The following is an 18,199-nucleotide window of genomic DNA, read 5'->3' as shown; positions in this document are numbered from 1 at the left end:
TTTCCGGTTTCCGCATCCGAAAGCTACGGTAACAGTGGATAAAAGCTCCATAAACGGAACTAATTTTGATTTCTCAGCAACGGTTAAACCGATTTTCACAAATGATGTTTCAAATTAAAGCTCTTAGAAGATATTGTGCAATTTCATCCAGATCAGTCTTCCGGATCCGAAATTAAGTGGCAATTAGTATCAAAACTTTCAAAACTGGTACGGAAGAAAAAAACGCCAGCGCCTAGCACACAGCGTGCTTTGTTAAATTTTGTATAGCGTGCAGAATTGCTACATTTAAATCTATATTGACTTGACATAACTGTTTACAAATTGAAAAGGTAGTTTATACCCAAAGAAAGTTTTTGATTTTATTCTAGTTTGAAAGAAAAAAATCTTTGCAGAATCTTCAAGTGATTTTTTTGAAAATATAAGTGATATAAGAAAGGCATCATTACACTACTAGATGGATTAAAAACACCTCATTCGTTTGTTTTATTGAAATAATAAAAGAAAGCCATTTAAGTATTTATTCTTCTGATTATGAATCATTTTGCATCACCGAAAATGGTTGACATTTTTGGAAGGTTCTGGCGTACGAGTACTCTCCACTACCAAATTGGTGTGTGCTTAGCAATAAATCGTTCTGTTTTATAATTTTGTTTACCAATCGGTCACCAACGACATTGACTAGATAGAGACCTCGATATTATCTGTCAAATGAACGATGAGCTCAGCTGTTCATAGATTGTCATATCACGTGACTGGTCGTCGCGTATCGATTCGACAATTCGACCCTTGCGCAAATAGCACCGTGATAAGAGCGGTTCGTACTGGATAGATATTTGTTTGCTAATGCCGTTCAATTGAAGAAGTGTGTGATGTTCGACGGAACAACTAACAGCCGATAGAGCAAAAGTGTACAAACTTGTCCGTCAGTGTTTAACTGTTCAAACTTTTTTCAAATAACCTACTTAGATTGCAGTGAACTTGATCACAGTCGTCATTGCCACTATCAATGCCAGAAATAATCGTCACACTGGCGAGCACGTGTTGAAACGTTTCCATCCACCTAGCAGCTAGTGATCGCAGATGATTAGATGATCTAACAAAATAATTGGCCGACAATCGGCCGTGCGTCTCCATAGAAGCAATTCCAGTGGAGACGCCGAGCGCTTTGGTTGAGTACGATACAATTGAGCGGGTTAAATCTGCGAACAATAAACAGTACCGGTGAGCTCATATCATGTGAGTTCTGCGATGTCGAAGCACGATACGGACGGGATGAAAAATGAATTATTCATCGTTTGAAATCGTTATCAATCCGGCTTATTCGTGTGTTCTTCTATATAACAAGTTTCAACTTAGTCAATCACAGACCGATTTCTAGCTATTGGCAGAGTTGTGCTTGGTTATTGATGTGAGAATCCAATCAATACTATTATCATCCCCAGCTACCATCCGAATTATTCAGATTCAAAGTGGCAAACTATCACCAAACGATTAAGTGAACGTTTTCATAGTTGACAGTTCTGTTATCAGATAATGATGGTATCAGATAGTGGTTTATTGATTGGAAAACTTCTAAATTTGACTTTGTGTTGAATGAATAGAGCAATGAAAAACTCTTCTTTATTTTCTGTTTTTTTTTTCAGCAGCCCCTGTTGAAGGGGTACCACCAACTGCAACCGATTCATCATGGGGAAACTATTGTCCAAAATCTTCGGCAATAAGGAGATGAGAATACTGATGCTCGGGCTGGATGCTGCAGGGAAAACCAGTAAGTACAACAAAACACCCGGCCGGCAGACACTCGGCTTCACCGAAAGATGGTGTTGTGGTTTTTCCAGCATTTAGCTAACAATGGATTTCCGTTTTTTTCTTTTTTTTCTCTGTTTTCGTTCCATTACCTCATCCCAACCGCCCGCCAGCTATTCTATATAAGTTAAAATTAGGTCAATCGGTAACGACAATTCCAACAGTCGGTTTCAATGTGGAAACCGTAACGTATAAAAATGTTAAATTCAACGTGTGGGACGTTGGTGGACAGGACAAAATTAGGCCACTGTGGAGGCACTATTACACAGGTTCGTACTGGCCGTGATTTGATGGACGATGTCTGTATATCTGTCGGTCTGTATGCTATTGACTGAACGATAATGGTCTCATTTCGATACTATTTTAGGCACACAAGGACTCATATTTGTAGTGGATTGTGCAGACCGTGACCGGATAGACGAAGCGCGGCAAGAACTGCATAGGATAATAAATGACCGGGAGATGCGGGACGCCATCATACTGATATTTGCCAACAAGCAAGATCTACCAGAAGGTAAGTGGAGAACGCCCCCACCCCACCCTCTTTGTATGTTCGTACGAACATGTTGTGGTTGAACTTTTTTCGAATAATCTCTTGTTGTCGTGCATTGTTGTTATTTTGCGGGCAACGAAAGCCTTTCGAGCTTAGTATTCAAACTTAGGTACCGGTATACTTTCCTAATCTGAAAACATTCCTTCCGATGCATTTTGGTTGGAATAGAACTGTTTTTTATTTCGCTTATATTAAAACCTCTACGAATTCATTTTCCCTTAGTAAGTATCAGATAGCAAAACCGATTTATATCGGAATGGTGTTAACGACATTACATTGTTGGACTCTTAAAATAAAAGTAATTTATTTAACTTTAAAAGAAAAATTCTTCCAATTGTTCCAATTTGTTTTTGATGAAATCTCAAATTTTCCTTCAAATACCACTCACCATATTTTGAACACTCCGTATGTGAATCTAAGCCGTCATTATGTTTCACCGTCTTGCGAAATCAGGCCAAAACTTTACTGGTCCGCTGTGAGCGGAAGAAAACGCCTTTTCGGGTACTCTTGCGGAGCAGTTCTAATTGAACTGTTTAGTGCAAAACTCGGCAGTTCAATTCGAACCGCTAAGCAGTCATAAAGTTTCTGCTATTTGCAGAACACTTTTCATTTGGCACCAATTTTTTTTATCTGCAGCTTCAAATACCTTGTCAGACCATGGGCTTCTTGGAGAATTGATGTACAGAAAAACCTTTTCTTAATATTCCCAATGGTGTGATATATCTTTTTTTTCTTTCAAACAGTCTCATTGGAACATATTTTATCGTTACGATAATCTCTGATTCGAATTGGGACTGATTTTAAACAGTGGCGCAGCTACTTGGTTTCGCTGATGATATTGACATTATAGCACGCAACTTTGAGAAGAAGGAAGACAGGTACATCGGACCAAAAGCTGAGGCCAAGCGGATCGGACTAGGCATCAATGTGTCAAAGACAAAGTACATGAAAGGCAGGGGCTCAAGAGAAGATAATATCAGCCACCCATTACGAGTTCTGATTGACGGTGATAAAATCGAAACGGTCGTCGAGTTCGTGTACTTGGACTTACTGGTGACTGCCGATAATGACACCAGCAGAGAAATTCAGAGACGCATATTGTCAGGAAATCGTGCTTACTTTGGACTGCGCAGGACGCTTCGATCGAGCAAAATTCGCCGTCGTACGAAGTTAACTATCTACAAAACGCTGATTAGACCGGTTATCCTCTACGGGCACGAGTCCTGGACAATGCTTGCGGAGGATCAATGCGCACTAGGTGTTTTTGAACGGAAGGTGTTGCGAACCATCTTCGGCGGAGTGCGGATGGAAGACGGTACGTGGAGAAGGCGAATGAACCATGAACTGCACCAGTTGCTGGGAGGACCAACCCTCGTCCAAACGGCCAAGGTCGGGCGGCTACGGTGGGCCGGGCATGTTGTTAGAATGTCGGAGAACAACCCGGTTAAAATTATCCTCGATGACGATCTGACCGGTATAAGAAGAGGCGCGCAGCGGGCAAGATGGATCGATCAAATTGAGGACGACCTGCGGACCCTTCGCAGCTACCGAGGCTGGCGGCGAACAGCCATGAACCAAAGACATCATATTAACAAGATATCCAGCTCTCACATTTCTCGAACAAATCATTGGCAACATCCTTTTTTGCGAGCATGTCGCCCTCAGGTGAGTTCGCATCGAATCTCATACATAGAAGTAGGGGAGAGAAATGTCAAATTCGTGCGCGCCAAAATAGCAGGGCTGCACACCCATACAATTGACATGATATGTTGAATGTGATGCCGTGCGATGGCGTTGCTGAACTGAAGATTGATGTCGCTCCAAGCTGACAGGGTCTGCATGAACCGAGTTGAATGGAGACGCCTCCTGTACACAGTAGAGACCCGCATGGTCTACGACTGAAAGAGTAAGAGTAAGTTTTAAACAGTGGCGTCTCGTGACAAAATCGACTAGTTGTGCACTGCTTATGTGGTATGATAGCAATTGTAACAGTTCGTTGTAAGTGAAAACTAAAGATTGAGGAATGGATACTCGCTTGTGTTTTTCAATACAGTGAGATAACGATATACTTTCGGATGGGATTTTTCATTAAACAAACAAATCTCAGACCTGAGATGAATAATTCTTTCTCTTCTTGAATCTGTGCAGTAACTCGTGCCCACGGAAAAGACACTAACACTGCGGCAACAGATACTTGAAATTTTATGTCTGATGTATATGAGATCATCGAATAACTAGATTCCAAAAAAAAAATCATTGTTCTTGGGGATGGGTATAGTGAGATGGGTAAGTCGATGCTTTTCACGCAGCCCGCCTGGGTTCGATTCCCAACCCCGCACATAAGGTCAGAAAGTTTTTCTGGCCCGAAGAGGCGAATAATCGAAACAAAAAAAAATAATTGAATTAGGATGGGGTCGGGGACGCAGTTTATTCCTTCAATTCGACCGATTGTGCAGTGCGCGAGGTGCACATGAGGACGAGACGCCACTGGTTTAAAACACTAATTGTTTCGGTAACGTGACTCAACGCTTCCGTATTCGACAACATTCTCGAAACTAAAATTATCAGCAGTAATACATTTAAGTTTGATGATTGGTTAATTTCTGAGAAAAAGTGCTTGAGCTTGAGCTTGAGCTTGAGCGACCACCCCTGGTTGCTACTCCGTTACTGATCGGGATTAGCTGAAATTGTACAGGGAGTTTCTAGATGATCCGACCTGGGACTGGTAAATCATCCTTCAATGTACATCTGGAAATCCCAGAAATCATTGATCAGTACCGGTGCCGGCCAGGCCCGAACGTAGATCGTCTAAAGAATGGGAAGGGATGTTAGTCCAACACTTGTTGTTACTAGAGGCCGTATATACTACTGCGCACTCCACAAGTGTCACGGGAGAAGGATATTTGTTAGTAAAAATTTCAGTATTGGTTTCGCGCGCGACTCAGTATGTTCCGGTTTCAAGATGCTCGGATGCACCACTAAACTCACTGACTTCCCGAGTGAACGTTTCAACAATATCCGATATTGAAGTCCCGGGAAGTCTTGATTCACAGATCTTATTCGAGGAAACTAAAGAAAAATTTGCAATACTATCGCGTAAAGAATAAAAACTTCCCTATTTTATTTAAATGAAATTACGTGATACAAAATAAACGAGTGAATAGGATTTAGACAAAATAGTTGATTCATTGCATTGACATGTTCAAAACAGTTGTTATTAAGTCATTTTAAATCACCAAATAAAGGTAAAAAGATTTCACGCGCGTCTTTATTATTTCAGCTTTATTATTTGAATTATTTAATAAAATTATTAATTGGTTATATTGGTTGATCTGGGCAGCCGGCTACCGAGAAAAATATTAATTTGTTGTTTGAAATATTAATATCAAGTGTTTTTTACTATGTATTCAATATACCGATATATGTTATCTCTATTATCAACTTCGTAATATCAACGGATTTGCGCAATAGTTATCAATTCAATTTATAATCCTGAAAGACAATCAATAACATGGAAGAAGAAAACATTCCAAATAAAACTAGACGGAAATTGATAGATTGAAACGAACGAAGCTAGACGGAAATTGATAGATTGAATGAAGAGATAATTTAGTAAAATAGAGTAATCAGAAGTGAAACATTGAAAATTTCTGATAACTGAAAGGAAAAAGAAACTCCAGCAATTGTCGCCTTTTACGACATGGAAGCAGGAACCCAGTGGATCTATTCTTGGTTCATTTTTTTCCGCCGGATTCCACACGGCATCTAGGCTGGTACTGTCCGGAGAGAGCTAATAGGTAATATCAATCTCCTAGTGGACCCCAGCCCCCTGTTAATTTCTGAGAAAAAGTGCGTATAAAAAACGCGTTTTGTCGGTTACGTCACTTATATCAATATATCTTCGGAACAAGAAGAGACAGTCGTTTGATCTTCGAACATGATCCACAATGCGATGGTGGCTTTCAAACGAACCTAAGTTTGTTAAAATCGGTCAGCCATCGTTGAGAAAAATTGAGAAGATCTTTAAAAATTTAGGGAAGTTTGGGATCCTTAGAAAGGTCCACATACGTATACGCAAACATACATTTTCTGATCTCGTCGAACTGAGTTGAATAGTCCATCAAAAGTCGGTTTCTCCAGCAATTCTATTACCTTTCTATAGAGAAAGACAAAACTAATTTTAACTTGTTAAGGACATCACATCGGCCAAAGGGTTTATATAATTTTTGTCCGGTAAGCTGCCCATAATCCATCTTCACGTACGTTTCGACGTCCATTAGGATACATCGTTCGTGTTACGTTAGAATTTCATTGGCTAACACGATACTTTAAGCATGAAGGTTATGTTTTACGTAATCATTGTGTTCAGATAAAAAAACTACAGGAGAACCCTGAAACGTTGCCAAGCAAATTATTTAAAGGATATACAACGTAGGATGAAGTCTAACCCAAATGCTTTCTGAAAGCACGTAAATGAGCAAAGAAAAGAACTTAGTTCTTATTGTTAATGCGATTCGGTGAGCGTACCGGATCGAGAACTCTATAAATTTGCCAGTTTTTTTGGAACAGTTCGCTCGTGTTTTCTCCACCTAAACATTATGCCCGCCACAAATCGAACGAGCGGCGATCACTCTATCGATATAGATAGGGTACATACGGTTTTCGTTAGATTGAAGCCTTCGAACTCTTCAGTACCGGATGGCATATCGGCCGTTATTCTGGAGTAATATTACCCAATTTAGAATGCCATTTAGCTACAGTTCCGATTTATGGAAAGCTTCGTTCTTCGTGTTCTTCACATCTTACGTAACAACCGTTATGCCATTCGGGGAGAATTAGTTGCAACGTCTCAGATTCTACAGGAAAGTCATCTCGGACGAATCTTCCGTAATGGTAATTCAACGGAATAAATTTTTCTCTGAATAAACCAAGGGGACCTTTTGTAGCTGACCTCGTCGCAACACTGAAGATGCGATACTTCTTCAACGACGAATGGCAATCTTTGTGGATTGGTACAAAACCAATCAAATGATAGTGAATGCTCAACTATTACGATCACAAGAAAAAAAAGTGCCTTCCAAATTCAAATACAGGGTGTCCCACGAAAAATTTCGAACTTTAATTGCAATAATAAAAAACACAATATGATAGATTTCAATGATTATACATTTGTTTGAAAGGTTGATTCATGAAAGTTTTATGAAAAATAATTTCGTTCAAATGACTGGCTTGGCAGTAGCCTATTCAATCCACCCAATTTTTGAGTACATATTCAATTGTTTCTGGTCTTATGCCATCAATAGAAACTTGAATTTCGTGCTTGAGGTCTTCGATTGTTTCTGGATGGTTGGCGTAACATTAATTTTCAACCAAAAGAAAATAATTCTCGGAGGTCAATTCACATCACCATTTCTGCTGATTGTTCGATTTTCAAAGACTGTTCGCAAAAACATCGATTGTTTCGTTGGCTGTGTGGCATGTAGCGCCATTCTGTTGAAACCAAACATTTTTCATAAATAAATTTCATGAATCAAACTTTCAATTATATGTATAATCATTTAAATCTATTAAACCGTTTTTTTTATTGTGGCTTTTTTAACGGATTCGGGATAAGAATGGTTAAGCACTTTACTGATATATATTACCTAAGATCCTTGTATCGTTCAATAGTTCAATTTTTCAGTAGTTTAGAACCCTCTTTACCTCAATGGAGCTCATAAAGTAGAATCGATAAGAACAGTTCGATACAATAATATTAACTTTTCCCACCAAGGGATAGATAATAAAATTCTTTGGAATTCAGGCTTTTTGCAAGAATTTCATTTGATTTTACAATGCAAAATAGAGCAACATAGAGAAAAAAAGAGACTAAAACGAAAAGTAACCCGTTATATTTATAGCATTGGGGTAGAAACATAGACAGTGAAAGGTGGCTAAACCGTTTTGCATAGGGTCGTTTGACATAAAACCATTTGACATAATGATTGGCTGTTTGGCATAATGGTCATTTGGCATAACAGTCATTTGTCATAAAATTTGCAAATCTTTTTTTTTTTGTCGTTTGGCATAACAGATAAACATGCTGCTTAATACAATGTATAGTTTTCTAAGATGCATGCAAGCTATCCTAATTTTTTTTATATAAGACATAGATTAAAAAAGCCTATTAGCGAGCAAAACATGGTATAAGCCCGCTGCGCTCATTCACTAAAAATATTCCGTATTTCTATGCGTCGGTTTTGTACGATTCGCTTTGTGCGATGATTCGTTCACCTCATGCGGATGAAATTTTGCGCACCTTAGTTTGACACTGAATTTCACCCTGCTCGTTTATACCAAACATTATAGGAAACCACAATGTTGATTTGTTTGTGGGTATTTCATGCTATTGAACATTGAACTATTTACCCCAAAATCTCTGAATTACGAAAGGAATGTGTTATAATTACGTTGATATGGTATTAGTTGGTTAGTTATCCAAATTCCAAAACGTTGCTGTTCAAAAAACTACATTTTATTTCCAAAACCTGCTTTGAATCAACCAATAACCTTAGGCTTTGGTTGATGAGCTACAGGGCGCGTACCCTCGCTTGGCGGATGGAGATGGGAGTCAATTTACACTTTTCACAAGGTAAAGAAGTTGGACACAGTCAAACCATACCGAGATAAATGTAAACATTGAGAATTGTTTTGTTTTCTAGATCGATCACGGACTGGATATGACTAATAGTGCTTGAAATAGACAATAAGTCATTAGGTGGTTTAAAGCATTCTTATGCCTGGATTTGGTCACCAATTTGGGCTAACTTGATGCAGTTGGGACGAATATTAATATATCACATTTGTCCTGAGGTGGTGAATTTAATTCGAAAAGAAGAACTATTATTATCAGGAATAAGAGTAAATTCGGCTGTAGTTTTGTGTGTGTCATTTCTCGAATGGACAATGTATTGAACACTTGTAGGGCTAATTTGATGCTATTATTCTGCTGAAGGAAGTATGTTGATATGTTAAGGCGTTTAAGAGTTATGCAATGTTTTTGAGTTTTTAATGTGGAACACATTTTTGTTTTCTCTATAGCGGTGCAAACTAGAAACTCAAGAAAAATACACGTAGAAATGTGATCAGGTTTTGAACAATTACAGCTCAGTCAATTTTGTATCAATGATTAAAATTATGTCACCATTTGATTGGAAATATTTCTACGTATTGATTTTAATGTTCATAGCCATGTATTTTTAATTTTATATCATTGAAATGTTGATTAATAGCTAGCAGTGTCCTATTTTGGCTGCAAAAAATCTCCGGCATACCGGATTTCCCTGCCATAGTCGACGGTTTTGAAGGAGTAAGCGATATATCAAAAAGAAAGCAGCGCTCTGATTGGTCAATCGAAGCAAAAGCGAAGCTGCTGGAAGCACGCGAATCTATAAACAGAAGCGAAATTATAGCTAACGTTTCAGTTCTACATGTAACATGCCAGACGTAGGTTGTTGCTAGACGTTAAGACAAAAAGTGCCATAAAACGATTCGAAGCTTTAATTGGTATGCTCTGATCTTAAGCTCGGGAGAAATTGCATGTTACTTCGTTTCGCCTGAGAAATTGACAACTACCCCAGGGTAAATTTTGAGTGCATAAGACCAATTTCTAATTTATATAAGATGAACTCGATTGATAATGAGAAATATTATATCGCTTCAACCGAAATCGCAAAATGGTAGTAATGGTAGAGAAACGCTATAAAAATAACTGCTTGCATACAAAACTTGAGCACAAGCTTGGTGAAGAGAAGCTTAAATATCGATATCCGTATCGCAAGTATGTACAAACATTTAATTGTATACATTTGGGCTATTGATGTTATTTCGTCGGCTACGAAACAAATACAAATCACGATAAATAGAGTCTATATTCTGGGTTCGCGTGTTCGGTGTTGATTCCTAATAAGGATCAATCTAAGCAGACTCTTGTGCATTAGCGGATTCAAAAGTGTGACGATTAATTGAAAATATCGATCATTAGAAATTTTGGTTGCCTTGTTCCACATCAATGGCTCGAACAACCCTAGGGGCTGATCCTTGTAGTTTTTGAAGGTATTTAAAAAAAATAACACCCTGCCATTTTTCTCTAAAATTTTTACTAATATTTTCACCTTTTAGGAACCGCATAGGATACATTTTTATAGATCTGGCATCTAATGAATATTGATATTTGAAGCTTGACTAGTTTTTGATGAAAAAATAATCATAACTTTTTACTGGTAGTTCATATGAAAAAGTTTGGTTGAGCAAAATTGTGCGCAATGATTAGTACAACAACTCTTCTGAAGACAACTTCTCCGTAGAACGTTCCACAAAAAAGTTAGAACAAAAAAAGTGAATTTTCAGGAGCCACCCTACTTTTATTCGGGAAAATTGATGTAACTCGTTCAAATGAAAAGCTAAAGAGGTGCTTTTTTCAGCAAAGTTGCTCAAAATAAAATTTCTTACAACTTTATTGTACGATAAAATCATTTTTGAGTTCAATTAAGAAAGTTAGATTTCAGATTTAAATCTAAATGTGGACCACCCTAGTAACATTTTTCATCAAAAGGAGCGCCATTTGACTACAAACAACTTTTGTGAAGACACCAACACCAAAAAACTAATATTTAATAGTGAAAATATTTTTGTCACGCTAATTTCCCGTTTCGGACCATAGTGCGTTGTAGACTGCTATTGTATCTCCTTCCTAGTAGATCATAGAATGCTTCCTTGGGTATGCTTGTTGATGATGCTATAATTGAAATAAGGCACTCTAAAGACTGTCCCAGAAAGTATGGACGCACTTTGACGCAGTGTTAGATATTCAAATTTTATTCGATATACTGATAATATTACACGGAACCACCCGCGATCCCATTTCAACCAGAATATTAGTTGATTTTCTGAATTCGATTGGTTAAAATTTGGTACAACTAATCGATTGTTGTTTTAACTAAACTGTCATTTTTGTTTTTCGATCAGCAGAAACGATGGTTGAAACAACTAATTTAACTGTTTGAAAAAATGCTGTCAATTAGTGAGGACACATACCTTCCAAATTCAACAAATATTTTAGTTGAAATAATTGGTGTTGTTATTGAAACAAAATTCTGTTAGTTGAAAAATAAAACAGTTTTATTTGTTTTAGACATTGCAAATAGTTGAATCAACTCGAACAATGTTATTGATTTGCGAAAATAATCAAAATATACTTACTGATACACGTCATGATCTATTTGAAATAAGTTCGGTATGTTGAGATTCATGAAATAAATATCGTTGTTAAATTATAAATAGTATTTTATATTGACATGTAATATCATTAGGGCTGGGAAAACCACTGATCACTGCTGATTTCAAGTGATGTTAACCAAGGAATAAATTATCATTACGAAATCTGAACTGATCTGATCTCTAAGTGATTTTGATTTTTGTATGATCATGATCATGTCAAATCGAGATCAGTAAAGATCTAAATTCTAAAAAAATACTTCTGATTCGATCGGAAATAATTGATGTAATAAAACGTTTTTAATCAGCAAAAGTGCCCGGAGGGGCGAGTAAATTGGCGAAATTATTAAATTTTCCTAAAATGAGTATTGAAAGATGATGCCTTCAAACGGTTGAACTAAAGTTATGCACTAATAATTTTAGTCAATTTATATGAGCTTGGGGTGTATCAACCGCTGGGGATTGGAATTTTGCAACGGCAATTCAAACGCGCCATTCAATCGCAGCGCGTTCTGTGTGTTTGAAACCCTTCGCTCCTGTTACTTTTATAAATTAAATTCCTGTCAAAAAGCGTTTTATTGCTAATGCATGAACATCATCATCGGTATCAAACAGCTGGAAGTAAAGCAGTCTGCTGCAAGTAAATCAATGATCGAATTTGAAGCATAAAATTTTTGCGCATACCTGAAAGATTACGAGATGATCATTCATTACCATTTTCTAATTCGTCACTAAATCTTTTTCATTTTAAACAAGGTTAACTTTATCACAACACCGCTGTTAGATAAACACATAAATTTCTCAAATCGAATGAACACAATTTCACCAAACGCTTTAAACATCGATGTTGTTTTCATTGACATTTTGAAGCGACGCGAACAGATTTCAACTAAAAAAGTTGTTGATTTTGCATTGCGATTATTGTTTTGCTTTCAACTGTCTCCAGCATTTGACAGCATTCAAAACAACATATTTTTCAACTACTTGAATATATGCAATTCAAAAACCACATTGGTTGAATCAAAAAGAAATTAGTTAAATCAACTATCGCAAAAATCAAAAACTGCGATATCGCAATTTTATGATCGAAGGGTTCTCCGTGTAGACTACAACAACAGAATATTATTCTCAACATTTGCTACTTAGCCATTGTAGATTAGCCGGCGCACTTTCTTGCGAACGTTCCCCATTAAATTCCGTACATACTTCTTGGCGACAAATTTTGACACTTTTTTCCAATCTTCTTCGAACTGTTGAATGGATTCGGCTGCCGAGACATGTTTCCTAAAATGTGTCTTCGTTAATGCCCAAAATTCCTCAATTGGTTGAAGTTGTGGGCAATTTGGTGGATTCAAGTCTTTTGGGACGAAGTGACATTTTTGGTAGTATACCATTCTACCGTTGATTTCGAGTAGTGGCAAGAAGCAAGATCTGGTCAGAAAGCAACAGGATTCTTGTGGCTTCGAATCATGGGTAGAAGTCGTTTTTGTAAACATTCCTTGATGTATATTTCACTGTTCATTGAAGCAGTGATGATGAAGGGTTTCGAAATCTTACCGCAGCTACAAATTGCTTGCCAGACCATAGCTTTCTTACCAGTTTTTTCGACTTCAATCGATGTCTCGGACTGGTTTTACACTTGCCCTTCTCGCACCGTATAATATTGTGGTCCCGGCAAGGATTTGTAATCCAGTTTCACGTAGGTTTCGTTATTGTTTTTATGCAGTTCAAATTTCCAGCAAGAATCGTATTGTACAGCTTTTGAACCCTCGGCTTGATCGATGCTTCTTGTTTCGGATTACGTTTTAGTTGTTTCTGCTTCTTATAGGTTCGAAGAATCAAACGTTCTTTAGCACGAAGAACATTTGACTTCGAAGTGCCCACTTTTTTGGCCACATCGCGAACTGAAACCTCCTTTTTTTGCTCGAACGCCTTCAGTATACGTTTATCCAACTGAGGGTTAGCAGGACCTTTTTTTCGACCCGTTTTCGGTTTATCCTCAAAGGTGTTATCCTCACCGAACTTCCTGATTGCATTTCGCACGGTTTTTCACTTACTCCTTCCATTTTTGCTATCTTTCTCAGTGACAGTCAGTCCGCGAAGAGTGTAAACAACAGGACGCAGCCATAAAAATTGACAGATTATGAACCATTGCGAAATGACAGCGGTTTTTGGTTGCGTCCATACTTTCTGGGACAGTCTTTAATGTTCAACAACACTCAGTCACTGATTGGTTGCCAACCAATTACGCATAGGCGCAGCTTGCTTACCCCTATAAAATCCGTTAGTAAAATACTAGAAACGCCATAGATCTGGTAGAAGGTACCTAGCCCACAATAGCATAAAAATAAAATGTTCCCACTCGTGGTACAAGAAATGTTGCCCACACGAAAAAAATATACTGTCGACTTCGAGCATACTTATAATAACAGTGATCCGAAAAATATTACACTAGGTTTTGACACCAAAGACTTACCAAGTCGCAATATCGCAGTTCCAAGATATAGAACTAGTACACTGGTGATACTTGATTTGTTATCCTGAAATCGCACAATGTTGTTTTTAGTTAATATCATACGAATTTAAGAAAACGTTAAAGAAAAGTACAACAGTTCCATTTTCCCATATAAACATAACTAATCAATATGCCTTCATTTTCATTCCAGCAATGAAGCCCCACGAGATCCAGGAGAAGCTCGGTCTGACGCGGATACGCGACCGCAACTGGTACGTGCAGCCGTCGTGTGCAACAACCGGTGACGGTCTGTACGAGGGTCTAACGTGGCTCACATCCAATCACAAATTATGAGAGTAGATGGTGGAACAACAACCAGCAACCAATTTGTGAGAACAACAGTCAGATAGCGAATTCTGTGTGCGTGTCAGCGAACGGTCGTCACAAGGAATGCAGTAGCGGCTGGCGGGGCGTGATCGAGTGCACGTGTTATGTTGCCAACCCAATTCCTATATTCCTATGATACATCATAAGCAGCAACTATCCCTTATTATCCCTAAAAGGCTTCCCCTTCCGATCTTCAATTGTTCTGCCCTCGTGAACTTCTGCTATTATGAGTATACTAGTGTTTCGATTTATCGGTTTTACCATTCTATTTACATATAATAAAAGGAAAGTACATTTCTGATACTCTCTCGAATAGCCAGAGAGGAAAGAAATTGCGTCAATGTGATCGAGTAAACAAGCAAAAATTGTAAGCATAGTTCGTTTAGTTCATCAAACGATAGCCGTTCTACTGTATCTGAATAGTCCTTAAAATCCAGGAAAGTTGACCAGAAGATTCATGATAGTACGAATATAGTAAACATGTTCACTCCACTAATCGAATTAACCAATCCGAACGAATAACGTCAGGGGTGCAAACACGTTTTTTTCGTGCTTATTCCAATCTTCCTATATAATGAAACATCATTATATAGCTTAACGTTAAAATTAAAGATAAAAACAAAAAAAAAAACAAAGAAACAGCTTTAGTGGAGAGCACATCGATCGAACTCAAATTAACTGCAAAGAGAATGTCAACATCAGAGAAATTACGCTATTAGGCTTTCAACTTTTGAATGCTCCTGCCAAGCAAAACAAAACAACAGACGGTGACGGTTTTGGATCAATCATAAGAAAAGTCGTCTATAACACAAACTGTAACACTCTTAGTAGACAAACGGGGGAGAATCTTTTATTTGTATATATAACATTGGATTACTACCATAACAACAACAACAACAATGCTTGGGAAATTATTCATAAAATAGCGAAATAATCGATTCCTAATTCGAAAAGATCGTAGTAAATATACAAATAAAACGAACAACATCCAAGGATTCTTTGTAAATATTATATAATGGTAAAACATACAAAACAAAATCATACGCTAAATTCTGAAGCTACATAAAATAGTAAACAAGTAGGTAAAATATCAATGAAACAACACAAATTCTTGTTCAATAGACGAAAAGCTAAGTTCGACTTGTAAAAACAACACACACACACAGTAAAAGTAACAGTAACAATAGACAGAAAGCCTCACATCCACTTTCCCGAAGCATTCGATTGAAAATGCGAAGTAAACATGAATGTGTAGCAAACGAAAAAGCAGGAGATGATGAAACACGAGAAATTGCAAGTAATTTGCAAAAAGAGAAAAAAAAAACAAAAATCAAGCGAAACGCGTAAGGTGCGAGCCAAAACAAAAACGTGTGAATGTGTTTTTTTTGTGATTGTGTGGTTGTACGTGCACGACTGAATCTGCGTGTGGGATGGAGATTGAGTTTGCATTAGGGTAGTTTGCGTTAATTTTAATAGCATTGATAGAAAAAAAAACAGTAACTATCTTTTACCGCCTTATTTATGTTTAAATCGATTGCCTCAACATTTTAAGATAAGATTTTGTTTTTCGGTTTGGATCGTCCGCACGCTTGTCATCAACCCATGCAAATTTATGTTTATTTGCTATTTAATGTGCGCGCAAGAGTAAGTTGAATTAATTTCCTTGTCACTGTCGTGTACTAGTTGTTTATATTATTTCTAATAACTGCGTAAGAGAATGATAGACCGACCGAGAGAAGGAAAAGTAACAAAACTGTTTTCAAAAAAAGAAAAAAAGACGCGTCCGAACTAGTTGAAGAAATCACAAATACAAGGTGAAACAAATTGATGGAAAATAAGCGTATAGTGCTACTCCGAATTTGAATAGAAAGCAGCAAACGGGATGCAAATGTGAAAACACGGTAAAGAATATATTATTAGAAATGTATTTTAGCATTTATAGTGAGCAGAGAAAACAAGTGGAAGCATTAAATAAAAACTGAAATCTACATCTCAACATGGTTTTTTTTTTAATAATCACGAACGGCGAAAATTTTGCAGCACTCGGGATTTTAGTCTACTTAACCTACCTTTTTTTCAGCAAATCTTATTTCGATTATTGATATCATTGAACCTAGATATCGTTATTTTTTTCGATTTAATCAAAATATGTTAGCCAAATCAAATGGAAATCTAGTGTTGGATTGGGCACATACGACATAATTAAAGGAATGAATAATTCTATTTGAATAACTGACAATCGAAGATTTCCAATCTAAACTCCTCCATCCATCTAATAAATTAAACCCATTAGTTAAAAGGAGATCTGCTATGTCTGCTCATTGAAATTTCTCAAAGAAAAAGATGAAAATTTAGGCACAGACTAACAGACAGGACACTCAAATTAGATTCTTCAATCATTTTAACGGTCATTTCGAATATTCCTTTATTTGGGACAGTACTCACATGTGTCATGATGGCGCCACGTTACCCTATCAAAAACATCCTGTCTGTCATCTAGACTGTGTTTATTTTTTTCATTTATCAGCAGAGTTGCCATTCATACAGAATTACCTGTATTGTATACGTCCATGCGAATTTCATGCAGGATACAGATTTAATACATAATTGTGCCTACTTCTCATCCTTCAACGCAATACAAAATCGAACCCATTTTGTTACAATATTTACTTGCTTCTGGTCTGCCCAACCCATACACAACCTGACAGAAATAAGCCTGTTTCATATGTGTTCCACTAAATTCAGGACGGCACTAGTGTACCTAAACAATACGGGTGCAATGAATTACGAAACAAAAAGATTACAAGAGAAAAAAGTACTTCATTACGTTATTTACGTTCACTGTGTATGCGTCCAGCAATATATTTAAAAGGAGTTTAATTTTCATATTGTGACTCACGCAAGAACTCCTGAATGAAATGAAAATATTGCGATTTTTTCTAACAGCGCTGCATTACACCAAACTCATTAATAACACACGTCATAAATCTCCAAACATGCGTATTTTCTAATCTTTCTATCTTTTAATTTACTCTGCGCAACATCTTCCCTTTGGTCTAAAAAGATAACTATTAATAGTAATTGATAGAGTTAGAAATGAACTGTTTTTTGAAATGTGGTGTGTGGCTAAAGAGTATCTAACGTATTTAGTCTTGTCAATTAAAACGCAAGGAATTAGTAGCCATTTGTAGGAGTATTTGTTATCATTGGATGATCTTCTAACGACTCGAATGAAGATAAGGGAACCATAGATTTAAGCTTGGTTTGCAAAATAGTAGTATTGTTCCTCAGGATTCAGTAGAATACATTACTTTATGTTCATTGTTCATTGAAATGTGATGAACTACTGTTAAACCTTCTATTGATGAAAAGAGAAAAATTATACTTATGCTAAACCATAGTAACTTATCATCATAATTATTTTATTGGTATCAAGAAATGCTAGCAAAATTTATTTTACTTATTTAAATATTAAAATTATTATACTCGAAAAAACAGATACGTTATTTCCAAATATTATTCTATTTACGACGTCATTGTGGAACCAGAGAACCAAAAGTTTTACTTATATTCTCGATGTATGGGAGCTGTCAAGTTGTCCACTGGTTGGGTCTGCCGCCACTTAATTTCGGGTGAAACTACCAACACAATGAAAAATAGTCTAGATGAACAACGTTGAGTCAAATAAATGGTTACCTTCCAACATCGCGAAAATGTTAAATATATTATCAACGTAATCCAAT

At 37.0% G+C, this 18,199-nt stretch overlaps 1 protein-coding gene across 6 annotated transcripts in view; it reads left to right on the top strand.

Annotated features, from left to right (window-relative positions):
- The window catches only part of LOC131433716 (ADP-ribosylation factor 6), a 67,573-nt gene extending 51,121 nt beyond the window's left edge, over positions 1–16,452 (top strand). For 4 of the 6 annotated variants that reach the window (XM_058600265.1, XM_058600269.1, XM_058600268.1 and 1 more), the window contains 4 exons: positions 1,644–1,768; positions 1,920–2,075; positions 2,174–2,320; positions 14,281–16,452. In XM_058600265.1, the coding sequence (XP_058456248.1) occupies positions 1,687–1,768; positions 1,920–2,075; positions 2,174–2,320; positions 14,281–14,423 (528 nt within the window). In that variant the 5' untranslated portion in view covers positions 1,644–1,686 and the 3' untranslated portion in view covers positions 14,424–16,452. The remainder of the gene's footprint in view (positions 1–1,643; positions 1,769–1,919; positions 2,076–2,173; positions 2,321–14,280) is intronic. The other 2 variants (XM_058600270.1, XM_058600267.1) reach the window with 1 other exon arrangement.
- Positions 16,453–18,199: the final 1,747 nt, after the last annotated feature.

Source organism: Malaya genurostris, chromosome 3 (genome assembly GCF_030247185.1).
Source record: "Malaya genurostris strain Urasoe2022 chromosome 3, Malgen_1.1, whole genome shotgun sequence".
Lineage (NCBI taxonomy): Eukaryota > Metazoa > Arthropoda > Insecta > Diptera > Culicidae > Malaya > Malaya genurostris.
The sequence above is the reverse complement of the archived record's forward strand: the minus strand, read 5'-3'. Positions and strand labels throughout refer to the sequence as shown.